General features: G+C 38.8%; 1 protein-coding gene across 1 annotated transcript; it reads left to right on the top strand.

The window, feature by feature from the left end:
• Positions 1-14,836: 14,836 nt before the first annotated feature.
• On the top strand, positions 14,837-19,367 carry LOC104244205 (pectin acetylesterase 7-like). The gene is made up of 13 exons (XM_009799573.2): positions 14,837-14,874; positions 14,970-15,121; positions 16,141-16,223; positions 17,042-17,168; positions 17,340-17,419; positions 17,528-17,614; positions 17,802-17,926; positions 18,017-18,077; positions 18,252-18,311; positions 18,395-18,472; positions 18,616-18,697; positions 18,833-18,978; positions 19,092-19,367. The coding sequence occupies exons 2-13, from the start codon at positions 14,971-14,973 to the stop codon at positions 19,182-19,184; spliced, it is 1,173 nt and encodes a 390-aa protein (XP_009797875.1). The 5' UTR covers positions 14,837-14,874; position 14,970; the 3' UTR covers positions 19,185-19,367.
• Positions 19,368-24,259: the final 4,892 nt, after the last annotated feature.

Raw genomic sequence — 24,259 nt, 5'->3', positions numbered from 1 at the left:
CCTTATCTCTTCGATAGCCACCCGTATCACTCTGCCCTGACAATATCATTAGCCACCCTTATCTCTCCTATATCCACTTGTATCACTCCGTATAATATCCACCCTTATCGCTTCGCCCGGACAATAACACAATAACCACCCGTATTACTCTATACATTCAACAACAGTAAAATGCCACCCTTATGCCCTATATAACATTAACAGTGAAATTCCGCCCTTATACTCCGCATAGCAACAATGGTGAAACACCACCGTTATACTACGCAAAACAACAACATTGAAATGACACCCTTATACTCCGCATACAATAACAAAACCTTATACTCCGCATAACAACAACAAAACCACACAACAATTCACATATGCTATCATCTAAATAACACAACATATCAACTCCTATCACAAGTGCCCGTTGGCCACAACCTTTCCAAAGAGTCAGCAATATCAATATTTTCAAAACAAATAGCCAACGGCTCAACACAACGTAAATAGAATCTCAATAACAACAAAATAAATGGAAATGTAACTCAACAAAGGACAACACCCCCTTTGAACACAACTTTAATTAGAATAGATTAATGACTCTCGATAACTTCAATTACAATTAATTGTTCAAGGATAACCTTGATAATGAAACTATTTCCATGAAATGTCAATCTTCGAATTCTAGTGTATAAATGAGGCTAACAATGAAGGAAATGGAACGAACAAGTACAACGTATAAATGAATGAGAATAACCTGACAACAAAAGGATATCATATGACAATTATTTCAACAAAGAAAAGCTCTACAATAAAAGAAATAACATAATGATAAAAGTAATAACAACTCCAAATAAAGCATATTACAGCAAACTCGGAAAGTAAAGAATGTGACATGTAGACACAACTTCAAATAAAGCATGTGATAGCACACATTATGAATAAAGGATATAACATGTGCTAACGATTCCAAATAAGTACATAAAAGATTCCTAAGAGTCTAGACCGGTCAATTTCCACATAAGCCTGGGTGTGTACTCATCAACTTGCGTAGATGGCTTTCACATGACACAAATAGCACAAACAACTCAAATCCTAAGGGGTAGTTCCCCCACACAAGATTAGGCAAGATACTTATCTCAAAGAAGCTAGACCGATACTCCAAAATGACCTTCTCGTGTGAAACAACCTCCAGGCAACTCAAATCTACCCAAAAAAAAACTTAATAAACTTATTTTTTCGGCTCAAATCTAGCCCAAAAAAAACATAATAAAAACTATAGAAAATAATTCTGGATATTAAAGCTTCAATCTTTAATGCAAACTAAAAAAGTCAACTAACAAGTCAACCCAGGCCTGCACCTCAGAACACGGTAAAATTGACAAATTTATACAACCCATTAATTATGAATCCAACCATACTAATTTCATCCAATTCTGACTCTGAATCGATGTTCAAAACTCAATTATTCTCTTTAAAAAAGTAGTTGATAAAAACTATCAATTCTTTAAAACATGGTTTAATTCAAAAATTAGATTCTGTAATCATATTAAAATACAAAACTTATTGTTAGATACATACCCCCATGAAAAGTCGAGAATAACGCCGCAAATATCACCTCAATCGGAACTCTAGAACTCAAGATATGCTCAAAATACCAAAAGAACGCGGTCTGATTTTTTATACACAGGGATTTTCGCTTTTGCAACAAAAAAATCCGCACTAGCGCATTTCCAGTTGTCATTTCTGTTTTTGTGGACCCTTTCTCGCACATGCGGGGTCACAAATGCGGACCCAACTTTGCATCTGCGAAGCAACAACACCAGCTCTCTTCTCCAACACTACAATGAGCATAACTCCCTCATACGATGTCCAAATTTGATGATTCTGTTTGCTATGGCTCCATAAATACGATGTGTATCTAATTGTTCAATCGAAACAGAAATTTGAGCTTATTTTCTTAATGTGATACCATTTATTCTTGAAGAAACGATGTCCAAAAAACAAAAACAAGCACGACACAACCCAAACCTATCCAAAACTCACCCGAGACCCTCGGGCCTCCGGTGCCTGTCCCCCAATATGAGCTACTGGAAACTCCTCAACTGTTGCTCTAACAGGTGCTCTAGATGCGGCGCGTGCCCCTTATCGCCCTCTAACTCGGCCCCGGCCTCTCGCGGCTATAGCAAGGGGCGTGGGTGTCTTCTCAACTGAACCAGCAGGGCGTGTCCTTACCATCTGTGAGAGAATAAAGTTACAAAGTCTCAAACTTGGAAATCAACAAATTCGCACGACAGGAATGAAATAAGTGAAGATTTTTCCTAATAGTTCTGTAGTCTCTCGATGATAAGTACAGAGGTCTTCATACCGATCTACAAGACTCTACTAAACTCTCTTATGACTCATAGCACATATGAACCTAGAGCTCTGATACTAAATTGTTATGACCCCAATTTTCCTCTGCATCATGTCGTGATGGCACCTAGTATTCAAGAATAGGTAACCCTAACACTTATTGAATTATGGAAAAATTCAACCAATAACTATTGAATATAAAATAGAAATTTCTATGCAAAGCCAACAATCCCAAACTGGTAGTACAAGTCGTAAGCTCTACTGAGCTCGCTGGAAAATTTCTAAGTACAACTGTTCCAGAATATAAATAAACTGTACACAAATAACTTTCGAAGGTGACTTCGAGGCCTGCGAATGCGATGGAAGGTATACCTTGAAGTCTCCATAGCAATATTTGATCCACTATATAACAATCCACAGACTCCGAAGTACTTGGATCTACACAAAAATGTGCAAAAGTGTAGTATGAGTACACCACAGTCGATACCCAATAAGTATCAAGACTAACCTCAGTGGAGTAATGATGAAGTACAAGTCAAGACACTCACTAGACAAATTAACCTATGTAGTATAGAAGTATAAAGCTAATAATGGAAAGCAAAAATCAGTAAATGACAACAAAATCAACACGTGGTATAAACAATAAAGCAACAAGAACACCGAGAAGTATCATAAAAACCAAATAAGGAACACATAGGAAAATCAATTAATCTAGTCGTGCTAACACAAGATTCATAATGAAATCACCCTATCATACCTCATCTCATAGTCACGAATCTCAACCCACCATCATGTACTCACGGCACCTTAGTCCCATATCTCGAATCACAATCGCACGGACAACTCACGTGCCAATATCTCAATCTGCCTGGCATAATCACAGGCTCACATTCACAATCAGCCTGGCGTGCTCACAGGCTCACAATCACAATCCGCCCGGCATGATCACAGTCACTCATATCACTCAGTACATTCAACAACAGTGAAATTTTACCCTTATGCCTCACATAATATTAACGGTGAAATGCCACCCTTATACTCCACATAACAACAGCGGTGAAATGACACCCTTATACGCTGCATAATAACAACGAAAAACTGCCATCCTTGTACTCTGCATAACAACAACCAAACCACATAACAATTTACATGTGCTATCATCGCAACATCACAATGTATCAACTCGTATCACAATAGCCCGTATGCCACAGCCTTTACAAAGATTCAACGATATCAATATTTTCACAACAAACAGCCCACGGCTCAATACAACGTATATAGAATTTCAATAACAACAAAATGAATAGAAAAGTAACTCAACAAAGGGAAACACCCCCTTTAAACAAAACTTCAATTAGAATAAATTAATGACTCTCCATAGCTTCAATTCCAATTAATTGTTTAAGGATAACCTCGATAATGAAAGTAATTCCATAAAATGGCAAACTTCAAACTCTAGTGTATGAATTAGGCTAACAATGAAGGAGATGGAACGAACTAATACTACGTCTAAATGCATGAGAACAATCCGACAACAAAAGGATATCATGTGATGACAATTTCAACTAAGAGTAGCTCCACAATAAAAAAAATCACATAATGATAAAAGTGATAACAACTCCAAATAAAGCATATATGAGCAAACTCGGCAAGTAAAGGATGTTACATGTAGTGACAACTTCAAATAAAATATGTGATTATAGACATGACGAATAAAGGATATAACATGTGCTAACAATTTTAAATGAGTACATAAAAGATGCCTAAAGTCAAGACTGGTCAATTTCCGCATATAAGCCCGAGTACGTACTCGTCATCTCACGTTCACAGCTTTTACATGACACAAATAGCTCAAACGACTCAAATCCTAAGAGGTACTTCTCCCACACAAGGTTAGGCAAGATACTTACCTCAAAGAAGCTAGACAGATACTCTAAAAATGACCCTCTTGTGTGATGCATCCTCTGGGCGGCTCAAACCTAGACAAAATAACTTAATATTATAAATAAAAACTTTAGAAAACAATTCATGATAATAAAGCTTCTATGTTTAATGAAAACTAAAAAATCAACCCTGGGCCCACACCTTAGAACCCGATAAAATTTACAAATTTCGATAACCCATTCAAATATGAGTCCAACCATACTAATTTCATCCAATTCTGACTCTGAATCGATGTTCAAAACTCAATTATTCTCTTTAGAAAAGTTCTTGTTAATAACCCCCTAATTCTCCAACCAAAATATGGATTAATTCAAATATGAACTTCTGTAATCATATTAAGATACAAAAATTATAGTCAGATACTGACCCCAATGAAAGACGAGACGAACACCGCAAAAATCACCTTAATTGGATCTCTAGAACTCAAGATATGCTCAAAATACCAAAAGAACGCGGTCTGATTTTTTATTCATAGGGATTTCCGCTTTTATAACAAAAAAATACGCACTTGCGCATTTTTAGCTGTCATTTCTGTTTTTGCGGATCATTTCTCGCACCTGCAGGGTCACAAATGCGGACTCAAATTCGCATTGGCGAAACACCATCTCTCTTCTCCGACACTACAATGAGCATAACTCCATCATACGATGTTTAAATTCAACGATTCTTTTTGTTATGCCTCCGTAATTACGATACGTATCTAATGCTTCAATTAAATTGAAATTGGAGCTTATTTTCTTAATATGATACCATTTATGCTTGAAGAAACGATGTCAAAACATAAAAAATGAACGCACCATAACCCAAACCTATCAGAAACTCACACGAGCCCCCTCGGGACCCTGTTCAAACCTACCAATAAGTCCTAAGCACAATGCGGACCTGCTTGAGGCCTCAAATCATATTAAATGACATTAAAACTACGAATTTCATCTACAACTCGTACCGAATAATATCAAATCAACCTGGAAGGAAGTCAAATTTTGCATGCAAGTTCTAAATAACACAATGGAGCTATATCAACTCTTGGAATCTAAATTTGGACCCAATATCAATAAAGTAAACTCCCGGTCAAACCTCTCAACCTTCCAAACCGTCAACTTCCCGATTTTTGCCAGAATGCATCAAATCAACCTACAGACCTCTAAATCCAAATCTGGACACACGCCTAAGTCCAAAATTACTATACGAAGCTATTAGAATAATCAAAATATCATTCCGGAGTCGTCTTCATAAAAATCAAACTCCGATCAACTCTTTTCACTTAAACTTCTTAAATAAGAATTGTTCCTCCAAATCAATCCTAAAACATTCGAAAATCGAACCCGGACACACACGCAAGTCATGATACACAATACGAAGTTGCTTGAGACTTTAAGCCACCGAACATAAAGCTAATTCTCAAAACGATAGGTCAGGTCGTTACAGTGACAACTTCATATGTTATATTTGTGTTGTTATAAGTTTTGATTGTGATTAGCTTGTTATGCTTCTTATATGTACTCCCTGTTTTTTTTTGCTATGAATATGAGTTGCACTTGTTTGTTAAAGTGAGTACTTTTTTTATCAAACTCTCGCCACTACTTCATTGAGGTCAGTCAAAGTGCTTGCTGGTACATGTGGCCAATTATACTCGGAGTTGAGCTATTACGGAGTTTGAGAGGAAGCATTGGGGAACTCAATATCTTTCCAATTGTGAGCTATAGTTGTTCGCGGGAACGGAGAATCTTTATTTCCATTTTTGTATATTGAACATATGACTTCTTTTTAAAATTAGCAATGTATTCCTATCCTTAGTAGCTCATCGCTTGTGACACCAATTTTTGGATTAGTTTGTATTAAAATTTTGCACTTTAATCTTATTACTTATTACTTATAAGATGACATTCAGCTTGGGTTGTATTTGCGCTGGTTTGATTCACTTAGCAGGTTGGGTTAGATACTATTATGATTGGGCAATTTTGGGCCATGACAATTTTTGTGTTAAAATGGCATTTTCTTGTGCGATATAAATTTTGTTATGTTAAACTACAATGTATACGGTAAAATCGGAGGGTCCAATTTTTCATCGTTACGACGTCTCAAAGGCTCAAAACCACGGTCGAATTTCATCTCTCGAGGGTCATCGACGCCCGACCTCGGAGTAGTACGGACCGGTGGTTATGGGGAGAAAGTGGGGAGTTCCCAAGGCGTGTAGCTAGAGCCGACAAAGTCTGTCAGGCTAGTCTAAGCCCGCATTCATGGCAGTAACTAGCTGTCCCATCTCCATATCTTTGTAATAAATGTATTTGTACTATATTAGGGATTTTCCCTCCTATATAAAGGGGATCCCCATCATTTTGTAAACATCTATCACTCCATACAAAATACACAAGAACATTCTCTCTACTCTCTAACACATTCTCGTGATCCTGTTGCTTCATTCATTACTTATATTTATTGTGTTCTATTTATTATTCATCATTTATTGCTTATTATTGGCCATAAAAAGTCGTCATTGATCTTATTACAATTGTTAGTCGTCCATCTACTACCCTCGTTAGCTCCCAGCCGAGCATCCGACTCGACCTCGAGGCCTCGAATAAGCAATCTCGAGGCCCCAATTGACATCGATTCGGTTTGGTAATATCTCGTTTTTAAGCTCTTATCTCGCTTCTAAGTCCTTCACATAGCATCAACTGCCTAACAACTAGCATAAAAATAGATCACGTATTTTTAGAACCTCATAAAATCAAATTTAATTGTTATTACCATTTTCACGGTAAAAAATTTGGCGCCCACCGTGGGGCTAAAAATAATAGTGATTATTTTCTTGTTGGTTTAACTACATAACTCAAGTTATCTTTCACACTTTTTTTTGCCCAAGATCTTCGATTTCAGGCCAAAATGTCTTACTTAGTGAACAACAATCTTGAGAACCACGGGGAGAATGGCGTGGATGTTCCAGGTGTTGGTGTACCACCACAAAACCTCGAGAACGCACCAGGACCAATTTTTCTAGACGCGGTCTCACGCGACGCCCAACTTGTCGATGTAAGCTCCCACACTAAAATGAGCATGCACCAAGGGGACCAACAAGAAGCTCAGAAAACCCCAACTACGGAAGAACGAGAGGTTAGTCTTCACGTTATTTTTGAAATGTTACAGGCACAACAGTTGGCGATTGCTCAGCTGCAACGTCACCGGAAAACTCCTAGCACGATAGCACCAGGCACGGCCCCGCCAACCGAGCAGGTACCTGAGAGATCGAGCAACAACGGGTCGACAGCCGACCCGCCATTGTGAAGATGCTCGAAGACCTCACAAAGAGGATATAGTCGGGCGAGAAGAAGATAGAAGCCAACGACAAGAAGGTCGAGACCTACAACTCCAGGGTCGACCAAATTCCAGGTGCACCCCAAATCCTGAAAGGGATAGACTCAAAGAAGTTCGTGCAAAAGCAATTCCCACAGGAAGCGGCCCCAAAATCCATTCCAAAAAAGTTCAGAATGCCTGAGCTTCCGAAGTACAACAGAACCTTAGACCCCAACGAGCACGTCACTACCTACACTTGTCAGTGAAGGGCAGTGACCTAAAAGACGACGAGATCGAGTCTGTCTTGCTAAAAATGTTCAGGGAAACACTCTCGAAGGGGGCCATGATTTGATATCATAGCCTAGATCCTAACTCCATAGACTCGTTTGCCATGCTGGCATATTCTTTCATAAAGGCACATGTCGGTGCCATCAAAGCAGCAACAAGGAAATTCGACGTCTTCAAGATCAAGCAGAGGGAGAATGAGATGCTGCGAGAATTTGTATCTCGCTTTCAAATGGAACTTATAGAACTACCACCAGTCTCCGACAACTGGGTAGTACAGGCCTTCACTCAAGGTCTGAATGAACGAAGCTCGGTGGCTTCGAAGCAGTTGAAATAGAATCTGGTTGAATATCCCGCCGTGACCTGGTCGGACGTTCACAACCTGTACCAATCTAAAAACAGGGTCGAGGACGACCAACTAGGAGCCCCCTCGGACTCGGTATACCCAAGCAGGCTTCTGGCAAAGGAGCCAAAACCAAACAAAGAAAGGTACCAGTCATACACCGATGACAGGAGAAATGCCCCGAGGCGCAACATACCCCGTAACAATCTAAGGATGGACCGAGGCCAGAATCCTCGGGGACTCGTCAACAGAGCTGGGTTCGATAGGTACACAGGGCCAACAGAAGCACCCTGTTTGTCGGAGTAAAACTTCAATGTTGATGTATCAGACATCGTTTCGCCATCAGTAAAATTAGAGATGACAAGCAGCCTAGGCTTGTGCAATCAGATCCCTCGCAAAGAAATCACAACTTAGTGTATGAACTTCACACACACACACGGCCACAGGACCGAGGATTGCCACTAGCTCCGGGAAGAAGTAGCCTGACTACTTAGTAAAGGTCACCTTCGAGAATTCCTCAGTGACCGGGCCAAAAACTAGTTTAGGGAAAGAGAGGAGACCAAGAAGAATGAAATAAATGAGCCATAACATGTCATCCAAATGATCTTGGAAGGCATCGATGCCCCATAGGATCCCACGATGAGAAGAACAAAAATATCTATCACTAGAGAAAAGCGAACTCGGGGTTACATACCTGAGGATGCTCTTACATTCAGCGATGAGGACATCGAGACCTTGTCTCAGCCACACAACGATGTACTGGTAATCTCTTTTCTTGTAAATACATTTCAAATTAAATGTGTACTTGTAGATCGAAGTAGCTCGACCAACATTATCAGGCCGAGGGTGGTAGAGCAGCTCGGACTGCTTGACCAAATCATACCCACCTCTCAAGTCCTCAACAGATTCAACATGGCAAGCGAAACAACAATAAGGGAAATCACCCTCCTAGTCAACGTGGCCGGCATAACCCAAAATGCCAAATTCCATGTCATCGAGGGAGACATGAGGTACAATGCCTTGCTCGGAAGGCGATGGATACATTGCATGAGAGCAGTACCATCCACCTTCGAAGGAACCGAAGGGTAAGCAAACAGTAAAATAGCTATAACAAGCTACACTCTCATCTATTACCAACTAAACAAAGCAGGGGACCGTACCGCATCCTCATCACGAGCGACTGAAATACATCAGGGCTCGAAACATCGTCGACACATTTTACACTAAGGTATGACTGTCTCCTTTCTCTTTCAATTACATTCTACACTGACCTGAGTGCAGGTATCCGATTGAAACGACCAAAGCACTCTCCAACTCGAAGGCCTTAGGTTTCAAAAGAATGTGTTGCACTCCAACTCGACCGGATTTTTATCCTAAAAAGGGTTTTACCGGCAAGGTTTTTAACGAGGCAACATCCATATGCTACCTAAGGAAGACTCAACAAGTATTCAAGGCTTCTTTTGCATTCAACCTCGAATACTAGGGGCATCCCCCCGAAAGGTCACCTACTCGGAGAAGGATATACACGCTAAGTAGGGTCTTGATAGAAAAATAATGTACCAGGCCAAACAGTCAAACAAACCGTATCGGCATAAGAACAACCAAGCCCGTAACAGCAAAGGCATGTATACTTGTACCAACTAATCGAAGAATACTTTTCATCAAAGCATTTCATGCTTCAAAAGAAACTCGGTATTTTTGCAAAAACGACTCCTTTGTCAATAGCGTCCCGAACACTCGGGGACTGGCGTCAACAATTCAAAACAATGTGACCCCCAGGTCGGAGCTCCTAACTCGTAAGCCCTCAATAAGGAAACAGCAAGATCACAAACAGCCCCATAGCCAAAAAATGTCTCGAACACTCGGGGACTGGCATCAAAAACTCAAGGCCGCATGACCTCCTTGTCAGAAACTGCAAAATCGTAAGCCCTCAATGAGGTAATACCAAACTCACATGTAATGGCTCCCAAGCTGAGAAACCCTCGATGACTCGGGGACTGCTGTCAATCCCCATCTCCATCGACTTATCAAAACCCGAGGCCATAAGACCCCAAGCGGGTAGACTCGGTCTCGTAAGACCTACATAAGGCAACAACAATATCTGTAAGACCTCAAGCAAGGCATGAACCATACTTGTACCAAGTATCCAAAACTGTAACACCTCAAAGGCATGTAAAACTTGTAAGACCTTACTAAAGGCATAAACTCGATCTCAAAGTTAAGGCTATATATCGAACTTGTAAGACCCCTACAAGGCATACCCTCGATATAGACGCCGAAACTACTTCACTCAGGACTAAAAATGGCTCCGGCCAAGCACAAATGACTACGTTCACAAGGCTGTACTAGCAAAACTAACGCGACTCGGGGACGCCTGACCGTCAGTACAAAAATCACAGGCCTTCAATTACTTCGAATCTACTTTGAAAAGAACCGGTTAAATAGGCTACCCTCGACATAGGCAAAAGAGCTTCGACTATGTTAGATCCTAAACACTGGCTTCGAGATACTCAGCCTCTAAGCCAAACCTCTCGAGGTGCTCAATCATCGCCATATAATGACTCACAATCGAGGTTTTATATTAAACCATCGAAGATTCAGGCAAACATTATTTCAAAAAATCCTTATCGAGGGAAAAATAAAGCCTATATAAAAGGTCGTATCGACCCAAAGTGTAAGAGCCACTGTCGCCAGCCCATACATAAAAGGTCGCATCGATCCAAGGTGTAAGAGCCACTATCGCCAGCCCACACATAAAAGGTCACATCGACCCAATGTGTAAGATCCACTGTCGCTAGCACATACAAAAGGTCGTACCGACCCAACGCGTAAGAGCCTAAGGGCCAGCTTTAAATTCAAAAACTTGAGGGTCGAATGAGCTCGAGTGGAAACCCGATTCGGAGACTGAACCCAAAACAGTTAACTAAATCTGCCTAAGAGCAAAAGCGTAAGAGCCGTTGTGGTCAAGAATCCTTCTCAGCTCCTAAAGGTCAAAGCCCCTAGCACAGATCTCCTCGAGGGTTTTCCTTCGAGACTTACACCGAGAATATTCCTTGCTCCTGTCCTCGTGGTCAAGACTCCTTCTCAGCTCAGCTTGAACATCGGCAGCGTCCTTCAAATAGACCGCCACCTTCTAGTCGGCCTTAGTTCGGCTCGTTACAGCTTTATCCCGGGCGTCCACAACCTCGACCTTTATCTTCAAAAGCTCAGACTCGAGCTTCGTAATAATGTCTGTTCGAACCGAGCTATTATCACGAGCTAAGCGAAGTTGAACCTTAAGAGCGGAAGGTTTAGCCAAAGCGCCCTTCTTGGCCGAAGCCTGAGCATTCGCCTGAGCCTTTAACTCATCATACTAGCACTTGGCTCGGCCAACTTCGTTTTGATGGTGCTCCAGGTCCTTCGTCTTCTTCTGCAATTGAAATAAACAAAACATGAGCCTCAGGAGCTAGAAGAAGGACCACACACTGCCTCGGAACAAATATTACCTGCCCCTTCAGGTAGCTCTCAAAATTCAAGCTCCGAGTCGCCTCATACCGTAAGCATGCCAACTCGACCTCCCTTTCGTCGCAAATGAGCCTAAGGGATTTCTCCCCATCCACAGTCTTTCCTTACCAACTCAAGGTGCTCCTCTCCTATTAAAGAAATGTACTTCGAGGTATAATCCCGATAACCTTGAATGTTGTGAGTCTCTTCTGGTGGGAGATTCCCTCCTAAAGCAAAGTGCCCAGAAGCGGAGCACTTTTCTCCTTGCCAAGTGGATTTGGGTATAGCAGCCATGGCTATAGTAAAACGAAGAAAGGGGAAATGAAGAATTGGGCGAAAGCTTTGAGTTAAAGGAAAATTGGCGCAAGAAAGGAGAACTCTATAAAAGAGGATAACTACTCAGAATAGCAGAATCTCCAAAAGGGCGAAGACAACCTATACATGGAAAAAACGGCGACCACCCGCCTACCTCAAACGCCGACTAAAAATGTAGGCTAAAGCTTTTATCGCTTTGGAAAGATATGCCGGCGGAATCGCCACGGCCATTTCGTAACCATATCCTACACTCGACGTCACCATACGATGCTTCAAGGTCGAAAACCCCGCGTCAACCAAGTCCCGAGGGGGTACTCGACCTCGAGGACCTCCATCAGAAACAAGTTAGGCCCCAGGAAGCCATTGGCATCATTGCAAGTCCCGAGGTGGTACCCGACCTCGAGGACCTCCATCAGAAAAAAGTTAGGCCCCAGGAAGCCATTGGCATCATTGCAATTCCCGAGGTGGTACCCGACCTCGAGGACCTCCATCAAAAACAAGTTAGGCCCCAGGAAGCCATTGGCATCATTGCAAGTCCCGAGGTGGTATCCGACCTCGAGGACCTCCATCAGAAAAAAGTTAGGCTTCAGGAAACCATTGGCATCATTGCAAGTCCCGAGGTGGTACCCGACCTCGAGGACCTCTATCAGAAAGAAGTTAGGCTCCAGGAAGCCATTGGCATCATTGCAAGTCCCGAGGTGGTACCCGACCTCTAGGACCTCCATCAAAAAGAAGTTATGCTCTAGGAAGCCATTGGCATCATTGCAAGTCCCGAGGTGGTACCCGACCTCGAGACCTCCACAAAAGAAGACAGGCTCCAAGTAAACCATTAATATCACTATAAGTTCCGAGATGGTACCCTATCTCAAGGACCTCCGTCAAAAGGAGATAGGCTCCAAGAAGCCATTAATATCACTAGAAGTCTCGAGATTGTACCCCATCTCGAGGACCTCCACCAAGAGGAAGATTGGTTCCAAAAAGCCATAAATTTCATTAAAAGTCCCGAGATGGTACCTGATCTCGAGGATCTCCACCAATAGGGAGATAAGCTCTAAAAACCTACTCATATGGGTTCGGCCTCGAGGCATCCGAGCATATCGCCCCTCGAAGATTACCGCAAGGCCTAAAGGCTAAGTCTCGGTCTGAAGGTTCGAAGCCCTACTCTCATTCGACTCGAAGTCAGGGTCCCGACGACCCGAGTTTATCAGTCCGATCCGGGCTTCATCCAAGGAACGGTAAAGGGTTCTGCGGGGAGCCGTGTTAATCAATAAAAAGTCAGAAGAAATACCCGCACCAGGGCTCGATATTTGCACCAATCGGTGGGGTCATGCACTCAAATTCTTCACAAGTATAGAAAAAGGGGAGCATAACCTACAAGCCCAATCAATACTCTTTGAATAGCGTAACCGACAGCATCATCAATGTCTTTGAAAGACGTATCGGCAGGCGCAATCAATGCATTTTTGGAACTGAATCGGCAGCGATATTATCGCTTAGAAGGACGAGAAATGGTAGTACATTAAATGACACTGAAAAGACGAGTCAGCAAGATGCGTCGGTTGTCACAAAGGCTTATGTCATAAGTACATCATCACTATAACATTATCGCGGGAAATTCGGGAAGATGGTTATCAAGGTCGTTTCTTATCGTTCTACTCTAAGAAATGCCGGGACTATCTGTATGTGGTAAAATCGGAGGGTCCAATTTTCCATCGTTACGACGTCTCGAAGGCTCAAAACCACGGTCGAATTTCATCCCTCGAGGGCCATCGACGCCCGACCTCGGAGCAGTACGGACCGACGGTTACGGGGAGAAAGTGGGGAGTTCCCAAGGCGTGTAGCTAGAGCCGACAAAGTCTGTCAGGCTAGTCTAAGCCTGCATCATGGTAGTAACTAGCTGTCCCATCTCCATATCTTTGTAATAAATTTATTTGTACTATGTTAGGGATTTCCCCTCCTATATAAAGGGGATCCCTGTCATTTTGTAAACACTCCATACAAAATACACAAGAACATTCTCTCTGCTCTCTAATACATTCTCTTGATCCGGTTGCTTCATTCATTACTTATACTTATTGTATTCTATTTATTGTTCATTATTTATTGCTTATTATTGGCCATAAAGAGCTGTCATTGATTTTATTACAACTGTTAGTCGTCCATCAACTACCCTCGATAGCTCCCACCCAAGCATCCGATCGACCTCGAGGTCCCGAATAAGAAATCTCGAGGCCCCGATTGACAGCGATTCGGTTTGGTTAATATCTCGTTTTTAAGCTCTTATCTCGCTTCTAAGCCCTTCATATAGCATCAACTGCCTAACAACTAGCATAAAAATAGATCACATATTTTTAGAATCTCACAAAAACAAATCTAATGGTTATTGCTATTTTCACGGTAAACATACCGGCTTACACAATGTAATCTACAGTAGCTCTTATGTATAGATTATTTTTTAAAATTTTCTACAGTAGCTCTTATGTATAGATTACTTTTAAAATTTTCAACAATATCTTTCGGGATTGTGGGATACTAGTATAATTTAGAGAACAACGAAGCAGATCCTTTCAGGTAATTTTGGAATTACATGAAATTTAATCACCACGTATAAACGTTCGTTGCCCAGACAATAGACATTCCATATAACTACTCAACTAACTAAGTTGTTTACCTCTCAAATCTTGAGGTCTGAAGAAAATTAAGAAAACATGAGAATATTCAGACAAGTGTTGGGTTCTAGTGTCGTAGTCTTCTATTCTATGGCCTAATTTCCCGGTTCTCCAACTTAAATCGTTGGGGATCCTACTATATATACACAGTTTCGAAATTCATTAGTTAGGGTCAATACATCTTTTGCATCATATATTTACAAAGTACATCTGCAAATACTCTATTTTTTTCTCTTTAACCATATGAATTCTTCTTTGTCATAATTAACTAATCATTTCCTTAATTTTATGTTTTACAGGATGATGATGGTTACAAGATCTTTTCAACTTTTTGTCTTATTTATTTTCACTTTGACCATCGTCATAACCGAATGTGCAAAAGTAACCCAAAACCCAGATGTATACAATATCACTAAAACAATCATTCATAGTGCTGTATCGAAAGGGGCAGGTTAATTAATTTCGTCACTTATATGTACAAGGGGTGTACAAAGGAAACTGACAAACTGCACTAACCCAATAATCCGAGTCAAACCGAGAAAAAAACCTGACTATGATTTGGTGTTGGAAAAAAAAAAAACCGACCATAATTGGTTTGGTTCGGTTTTAACTAAAGAAAGTCAAACCGAAACCAAAAAAACCTGACATTATATATATAGAAAATTTGAATATATTTAATATATAAATATATTTATTGTGATGTAATTTATAAATATTTCTTAAAAAATTTCATAATTTTATCTTTTAAGGTATTATTTTAAGGTTGGACTTAGAACTTTTGACCATTTCAATAAATTTTATAGTCATTAATATTAGTAAATTAAATAATGCTAACAAAAGCCCAAACCAAAATCAAATCAATACGAATGCTAACAAAAGACATTCAATTCAATAGTCAATACTACGAACGAGAATGTATTGAATATCTATTTTTTGTTTACAATAATTTAGATTTAAATGCATAACCTATTTTTATCTTTTCTTTAGCGTTTAGTCATGTAATTAATACTCCTTTATTAGTCTACTTACTTTAGCATGACTTAGTACTTTTAGATTATGTTTATTTTTATTATGATTTTTTAATTAGCAATATTTATATTACATAATTTTATTGTCTTTATTGTTGAATATTTTAGGATAATGCCATGAAACCTCTCATATTTTGTATTGTTTTCTTGAAAAGTACTTTATATAGTTATATCTTACTAGGATTAAAGAAATATTTTGAGCACAAATTATATGTTTTGTCCTACGAAAATTTTACCGGAAAAAAATCCGAAAAACCCGAATTTTATTGGTTTGGTTTGGTCTTTAGATTTAATAACCCGATACAATTGGTTTAGTTTGGTAATCGTAAAATCCGAACCAACCCGATCGATCTATGTACACCCCTATGTACAAGTTAAGCTTTGAATTTGAAAATCAAGTATTTTTAATTGAAGAGTTGTATTGACATAATCTATTCGGCAGTGTGCTTGGATGGATCACCTCCAGCATACCATTTTGACCCAGGATTTGGAGACGGAGTTGGAAATTGGCTTGTACAACTTTCGGTATAAGTCGTTTTTAACCCCAGATTGATTCTACTATTTTTTTTTTTCCTTTTTTTTACCTTGCGAGATGAAGCATTATGAGTGTGCGTTCTTTTTTCTCTAGATATAGGGTGTGTTTGGCACGAAAGAAAATATTTTTTGAAAAATATTTTCTAATTTTTCCATGTTTGGTTGGCTTAAATGTTTTGAAAAACATTTTTCTTATGAACTCATTTTCCTCCAATTGGAGGAAAATGTTTTCCTTATCAAGAGAAGGGAAAATATTTTCCAAAACTACTTTTCAACCTTCCCCACCCTCACCAACCCACCCCACCCGAAAAAAAGTTATTTTTTTACCTTATTTTTTTTTGCAATTGTTTTTTAATTTTCTGCACCACTCACCACCCAACCCATCCTCGCCTCCCTCCCCCCCCCCCCCCACAAAAAAAAATTCAGTTTTAATTTTTTTATTTATCTGTTTAAAGGTTTAAAATTTCACAAGTTCCAAAATTATGAGTTCGGAAGTTTATGTGTTTGGAAGTTTACGAGTATAGAAATTATAAAGTTTACGGGTTCGAAATTCTGGGTTTTGAAAGTTTATGAAATTTGTGGGTTCGGAAATTTGTTGGTTTGAAAGTTTATGGTTTCATGTTTATTATATCTAAATTATTTATGAATACTCTTGAGAAGTCATTTTCCTTAATTTGCGTACCAAACACTGGAAAATGAATAAGATTACTACTTGTTTTTCAAGAAAACATTTTCCATTATACCAAACACACCCATACTGTTGTTTCGAAGATTTCTAAATTCTTTGAAAACTTTTACTCTGTCCTTAGGGAGGAGGATGGTGCACAAACGTCAAAGAATGCCTGGATCGTGCCAAGTCCGACTTAGGTTCTTCAAATTATATGAATCCACAAGAATTTCAAGGATTTTTTAGCAAGAATCAGAGTGCAAATCCAGGTTCTCTTTGATTAATATGTCCTCTTGAAGTTTTAATGATTTTTTTTATTTTTTATTTTTTATTTTTTTGTTGAAACAATAAATAGAAGAGGCATTATTGATGTTGCAGTGGTGCATTATTGTTCAGTTCTGGATTACGTATCATATTATTGCTGTATGTAATATATGCAGAATTCTACAATTGGAATAAAGTTTTTGTTAGATACTGTGATGGTGGATCGTTCACAGGAGATGTTGAATACGTTGATCCAGTATGTTCTATTTTAAGTTATAATTTTGAACTCCTATTTTAAATTACTTATTTTGTTGTAATTAATCTCAAAAAGAAATTATCACTCCTTACATTTTGCTTTGTTTAGGCTACCAAACTTCATTTCAGAGGGGCAAGGATTTTTACTGTAGTACTGGAGGAGCTGCTAGCAAAAGGATTAAAGAACGCCAAGAATGTATGTAAATTCCATTAAGATTAAGATAATTGACTGTAAATTATGCTAAATATCCTTCTAATATGACTTAGTGATAGACACATTGAATTTCAATGCCAAAAGCCTAGTAACCGTACAAAAATTTAAAAGAAAATTAATATTAAACGGAGTTTTTTTGTGTGTCTCAATTTGTACTTCACTATTGCAGGCTATTCTGGCTGGCAGCTCAGCAGGAGGATATCCAGCAATGTTGTACTGTGATGGCTTCCGCAATTCATTGCCAAATACCTCTAGAGTGAAATGTTTGGTTGATTCTGGCTATTTTGTTCATTTGTAAGATTGTAACAAGTTCACCTATATATGACCGTTCATTACAGAATGATCTTATGACCTAATTTTGAATATATATCTTTCTTATAATAGCAAGAATACTGTGCTTGGAAGACCTTTTGAATCAATATATAAAGGAATCGCCACTCTACAAGTAAATCCTATCACCTTCTTATTATTCTCTCTTATTTTATATATAAGTTACTCCGTCAAATAAGTTTACATTCTATGAAACAGAAGGAGTACTTAAAGAAAAGGTCGCTTGATAGATAATTTTTTCCATATGTAGTTATTGGAGGTTGTTGTTTTGTAAACCTATTTATCTCAGTTGCAGGGATCTGCCAAAACGTTACCCAAATCTTGCACTTCAAAAATGAAACCAGAATTGGTACAAATTGTTCCTTGGCATGCATTCAGTTGTTTTCTTGAGTCTCTTGCCAATAAACTATAAAATCTTACAATTCATTGCAGTGCCTCTTCGCCGAGAACATCCAACAAGATATCAAGACACCAATATTTATTTCCATGTCAGCATTTGATAATATCATGGTAGGCAATTAGATATTATCAATTGTCATACTTTTGTTTACTCTGATGCAGAAAGGCGAAATTATTTCGCTAACAAAGCCTACTTAATTAGATTAGCTTTTACCATTTACTGTAGTGGCTTCTCAAAGTAAACTGTTTTGCAGACACAATATACTTTAGGAGGTGGAATATATGGCTGCATTCAAGAAGGGACATGCACAGCAAGTCAGAACAAAACCTTACAAGGTTGGTATACTTCATGACCTAAACAAGAAAAACTTTATTAGTTCCTCGTGGAATGATATTAATATAATTCGAAAGGTAGCTTAAAAAAATTAATATTTCATACTCCATCTAATATTTCCGGATTTATTATTCCAGAAATGAGGTCGGATTTCTTAAATGCAATACCCAAAGGAAATAATCCTAAATTAAGAGGAGTTTTCATAGACGTAGTCCATCATCATACCAGCCTTCAGAAGCAGACTAGGTGGTCTCCTGTAAAACCCATCGTGGTTCATAACCTGGTAAGAGACTATTTAATTTATATATTTATTTATGTTTTGGAAATGCAAATTTGAAATTCTTGCTGACTACACAATTTCCACCATTTGATTTCTTGATGGATTGTTTTGTGCAGGCCGCACCAAAGGCATTTGCTGATTGGTACTTTGACCGGAATTACACCTATTTGATAGATGAACGCAGCTTGCCACTCCCAAATGATTCCTAAAAGGCCGCCCCATTAGAAAGAAGATAATCTTTGATGACTTGTGTTAATTTATTGAAGAAAATCCATTTATGTAAAACTTTTATTCAACACCATGTAAGCACATTATTAATTGCTGACAACCTTCTGATGTATATGTAAACTGTTGCCCATATATATCAAACCTAGTGGCTGTTTAACCAAAAATTGTAATTTCGGTCAAAGCTTTATTTTAGAAGAACTCGGGTTACTGATAATCAATATATAAAATGAATAAAAGAAATTGGCTTTGATAATAATCAGATGAACAGAAGAAAACAAAGTAAATCAGTATATTTTGGTGATATTCCGTGTCCTTACAAATGATCAATCTTCTCCTTTTATAGTTATTTCTAAGTGGTAAGTTTCGTTTCTTCCATAATTGAGCCATTATTGTCAATTAATGGCATTTAATAACATTTAATGTAACGTTACAATCAGCAATCATATTTGATTCAATACAGGTTCCTTAACGTTTCTGTATTTAATGCCCAATAGTTCGTATCTATTCCTTATTTTCTATCAGATTCATTCTCTTCCGTCATAAAGAGGTTCGAGCACCTTCCTTCCTTGCCTTTTATCTAAATGACTGCTCGTGCCTGTTGAAGCTCGTGCCTCTTTGATTATTCTTCATCACTTGTTCTTCTTTAACTGGTCCACGTGTCATGACGTGTCATCTTATAATGAATTCCATATATAAACTTAATTTTTCCCAATACAGATAGTCCCCCTACTTGTCATTTATTCATCAATAGAATATTTGGGAAGTGGGTCTTATTAAAGCGGGAATATTTGCCGCCATTTAATTTTTCCCTGGAACTGACGCTTCAACTATCTCTTCCATTTAATGTCCATGACACGTGGCGTCTCATGGTTGGCTTTGCAACCTTTCAGCGCCTTTTAAGGCTTTTTTACAGCTTCACCAATTACGAAGCGTCAGTTTTCATTATGACGTTTCCATCATTGCACCTTTTCCTTTGACGGTTGCTTCTAACTATAAATATAACTTTTTACCCTTGTCCTTTTCACAAAGTTCAGAATATTCAATTCTAATCTTCTTCTTCCTCGTACTACTATGTCTTCTTCAAACCCTAACCCTCGGAGAGTTCCCATTGTTGACAACCTTTCTCTTGCTCCTATTAGAAGTAGGAGAGGAGGAAGGCTTCATAGTTTAGGGTCTTCTTCATCACGAATCCCCTCTCTTCCTTCATCGAGTTCTACTCCTCCGTCTAGAACTAGAGGTTCCCTTTCTCAAAGGTCTTCTTCTAGAGGTAAAGCACCCTCTGAACCTCTTCGTGAACCTTTAGTAAAGGAAATAGTCCCTGCGAAACTATCTTTCTACAACGATAGAGAATCCCTTAGAAACCAATTGTCCTCTTTAGATCGTGCTGATACTTATCCGACTCAAATCACTGAAGGTCTGATTTCAATAGTTCGTAGAGATTTCCATTGGGGCCATGACTTTCCCATTATAATCCCTAATGCGAACCAAAGAATCACCTCCTACTTAACTGGTTTTCTTTTGTTTACAATTATCCTTTCACATTGGGTTTTAAGCATGCTATTAACCCTGTTATACTTGAATTCTGTCAATTTTTGGACGTTTGCTTAGGTCAAATTGGCCATATTGTATGGAGGGTTGTTGCCTGTTTGAGGCATTTGACCAACATGGCTGGCGTGCCTTTTACTTTATCTCATTTAATCTACCTATATTCTCCTAAACTCTTTCGTCAAGGAGTCTTTACTCTAGTGGCAAAAAGCAAAAGAGATCAGGTTAGTCCAGAAGATGACAAATACCGTGGTTGGTACGCCCGGTTTGTTGCTGCCCCCACTGTTGGTTTCGTGGGAGATGAAAATCTTCCCTTCCCTGAAAAGTGAAATTTTGCACGTGAGTTTTCTTTTTAATAACTTTCTCGTACCTTTTTTCCTCAATTTTGATGATCATTATTTTAATTTTCCTTTTCTTTTCCAGCAACCATGGGAGTTGTTGATGAAATTCCCAATTTCCGTGGTTGGGTAGGAAAATTATTACGTACCGCTCCGATGGACGGTAGATCTTGGAAAAATCTCTCTTATTGTTTTGGCTGGAAAGTGAAAACTCACGGTAAGAGTTTTTCTTATTTTACTCATTGTTTTCTTCAGAAATTATTTTGATCCTTCATTTTGTCAGGATTTCCCATTCGAGGCGTAAGTGCTGAGGCTATCGCAGCTTCTAGAATTTCTATGGAAAGGGCCCAAGAGATAATTTTGGGTTCTTCGTCAAAAAGGAAAGCTTCTATTGATCAAGAATCTGGGGAGGAAGAAGAACAAGATGAGCGCTCTTTGATAAAAAGAACAAGGGCTAGAAGAAGAATTATTTCAAATGATGAAGCATCTCCCCCTCATTCTATTCCTTCCACCGAGCCTGTTGATGCCTCGTTGGTGATTTCTGATGATGATACTCCTGCTGCTGCTCATTTTTCTGCTAAATAGCTTTTTGCCCGCGGGTTTGGTAGTGAAAGTTTTGGGCCAATTTCTGATGTAGAACCTCTTGCTTCTTTTTCTACACCCGTTCCTTTGATACCCTCTTTCCCAGTCGTGACTGTTACCGTTGTTGCTCCTCCCCAGGTTGTTTCTACTCCCCATGCTATTTTTACTCCTTCTATAGTTCCTTATTCTTCAGTTCCTACTTCAACTATCCATCATACCGAGGTTGGTTCCTCAAGTAGAGGTGAAGCTATGAGGCAAGTTACCATTAAAGTTCCTGTTGAGGGTAACCTTTTGAGGAAATCAGGTCGAGCTGACGTGTGGTTGAAACCTTTGATTGGTCCAGTTGAACGAGCTAAACTTGATGGCCACAGTTTCTTGACTTTGATGGACGTTATAGTGCATGCTTCTTTAAAGGTATCCCTTTTTCAAACTTTACTTTACCTTTTTTCTATTTTCAGGGTTCTCATCGTTCCCCCTTTTTTAGGTCAATCTAATTGGCACGGAGATGATAAAGAGGGTTTCCCTCTCAAATCAATTAGCGCGTGACTACCAAGTGGAGGCGAATAATTGGGAGGAACAGTTTGAAAGTCTTCAAATCGACATGGAAATATTAGAATAGAGTAAATGTACCTTAGAGCAACAGGTAAAAGTTTTAACTTCAGAGTTGGCGGTTGAAAAGGCTTCATCAAATCAAGCAGGTAAAGAGAAGAATCTTCTTGAAACCTCTTTTTTCCGAGCAACTCTCCAAGGCAAGTGAAGAGATCAGAGAGTTTAAAGCTCTCTTAGGTAAGAAAGAAGCATATGCTGGTGAACTCGTGCGGACTCTAACTCAAACTCAAGAAGACCTCCGGATATCTTCTGATAAAGTTCGTTCCTTAGAAAGTTCACATACTTCTCTTCAAACTTCTTATGATTCTGCCTTGGCTGAGAATGAGAAGCTAAAAAATGAAATTGCTAACTGGGAAAGAGATTATGAGATTCTTGAAGATAAAACCGCAATTGAAGTGAGTTGGGCATTTTTAAATTCTCGCCATGATACCCTTGTTGAAGTTAGCCAGGAGAATTTTAACTTGGAATGTGAGTTAGCCAAAATCAAAGAGACTATTGAAAAGACTCATCCCAGCCAAGATTTTCCTTTTCCCGTGGCTGAAGCTTCTGGCGATGTTGAAGATGATATGGGTACCCTAATTCCTTCAAGTCAAATTGAGCCTGATGCTGCTTTGGTTCCTTCTTCAACTCCTCAGTGACAAGTCAATGATGTGTGACTTTTTTTTCTTTTTCTTTGGTGGAATGTGGTTGCAACTCTTGGTCTTTTTTGAGGGATTGAAAACATTAAGTCCCCAAACCTTTTTCGGGGCATTTTGTATAAGCAACTCTTAGTTTATGACTAAGTTCATACTTAGTCTAAACTTTTTAATACTAAGAAATTTTCTTAGCTATTTTTGAACTTCTGTCTTGCCTTTATATTTAAAGACTTATTCGATAATTTGCACTTTTATTTTGTAAAATGCTTTCTTAATTCCATGAATGTTTTTAATCAATCATGAATTTTATAAAAGAGGGCCCTTTTATATTCGACACTTAATGAAGAAGACGTCTCAGCTTCATAATGGTGTTAATGTACGATAAAAGAAATGGGAATACATATGTTTTTTGGAATAACCTCGACAAGTTTTTATTTGAACTTTGTCAATTTCTACCTTACATGTATTTAAGTAACTTCTATAACTTTTTCGTAACTATATTCCTTACAACAGATTTCAAAAAAAAAAATAACACACATGTTTTTATTTATAACCCGTTTTAGTACATTTCCTTTAACATAACTATGATAAGGTTTTTCTTTGGCCTTAGCTTGTAACTTTGCTCTGCACTTGACTCATTCAATGAGTAAACTTTTCAGGCTTGAACTTTGATTATCTCCCAATCTTCTTTTCCTTCTTTATACATATGTCCATGTATATTATATAGTCCCCCAAGTGTTTGAGATTTGAAGTATGAAGTCTTGAGCACTTGATTACTCCTCTTACTCGGTCCTTTTCCTGTTAAGGAATAAAATATATGGGACTCGGAGGTACGATAATAGATGAAGACTGCTTAACCCGTATCAATTTCTATCAAAATAGGTGTAACCCTAGACCAGGAATTTTAATTTATTCCACGTGCCTTGCAGGTCGTGATTCATCATTTAGTACAAGCTATCTTTTTGTCTATCATCTAAAATCGTTAATAAAATTTTACAATTCAAAAATAGAATTTTAAATTGAGGATACCTGATCGTGGGTACTCCTTAAAAATAGTATCTCTTCAAGTGAACGACATTCCAATGTGAAGGTAATATCCTGTCATCCATTGTTTCCAGCTCGTATGCTCCTTTCCCTGCAATACCATGAATCTTGTAGGGTCCTTCCCAGGTTGGACTTAATTTACCTGCATTGGCCGCCTTCATGGATTGAAAAACTTTCTTGAGTACGAAGTCCCCAATCCTTAAGTATCTTAATCGTGCTCTTCGATTGTTGTATCGTTTCATGACTTGCTTTTGTGCTGTCATTCTTATTAGTGCATCTTCCCTTTTTCCTTCAAGTAAATCA

Source organism: Nicotiana sylvestris, chromosome 6, assembly GCF_000393655.2.
Source record: "Nicotiana sylvestris chromosome 6, ASM39365v2, whole genome shotgun sequence".
Taxonomy (NCBI): Eukaryota; Viridiplantae; Streptophyta; class Magnoliopsida; order Solanales; family Solanaceae; genus Nicotiana; species Nicotiana sylvestris.
The sequence above is the reverse complement of the archived record's forward strand: the minus strand, read 5'-3'. Positions and strand labels throughout refer to the sequence as shown.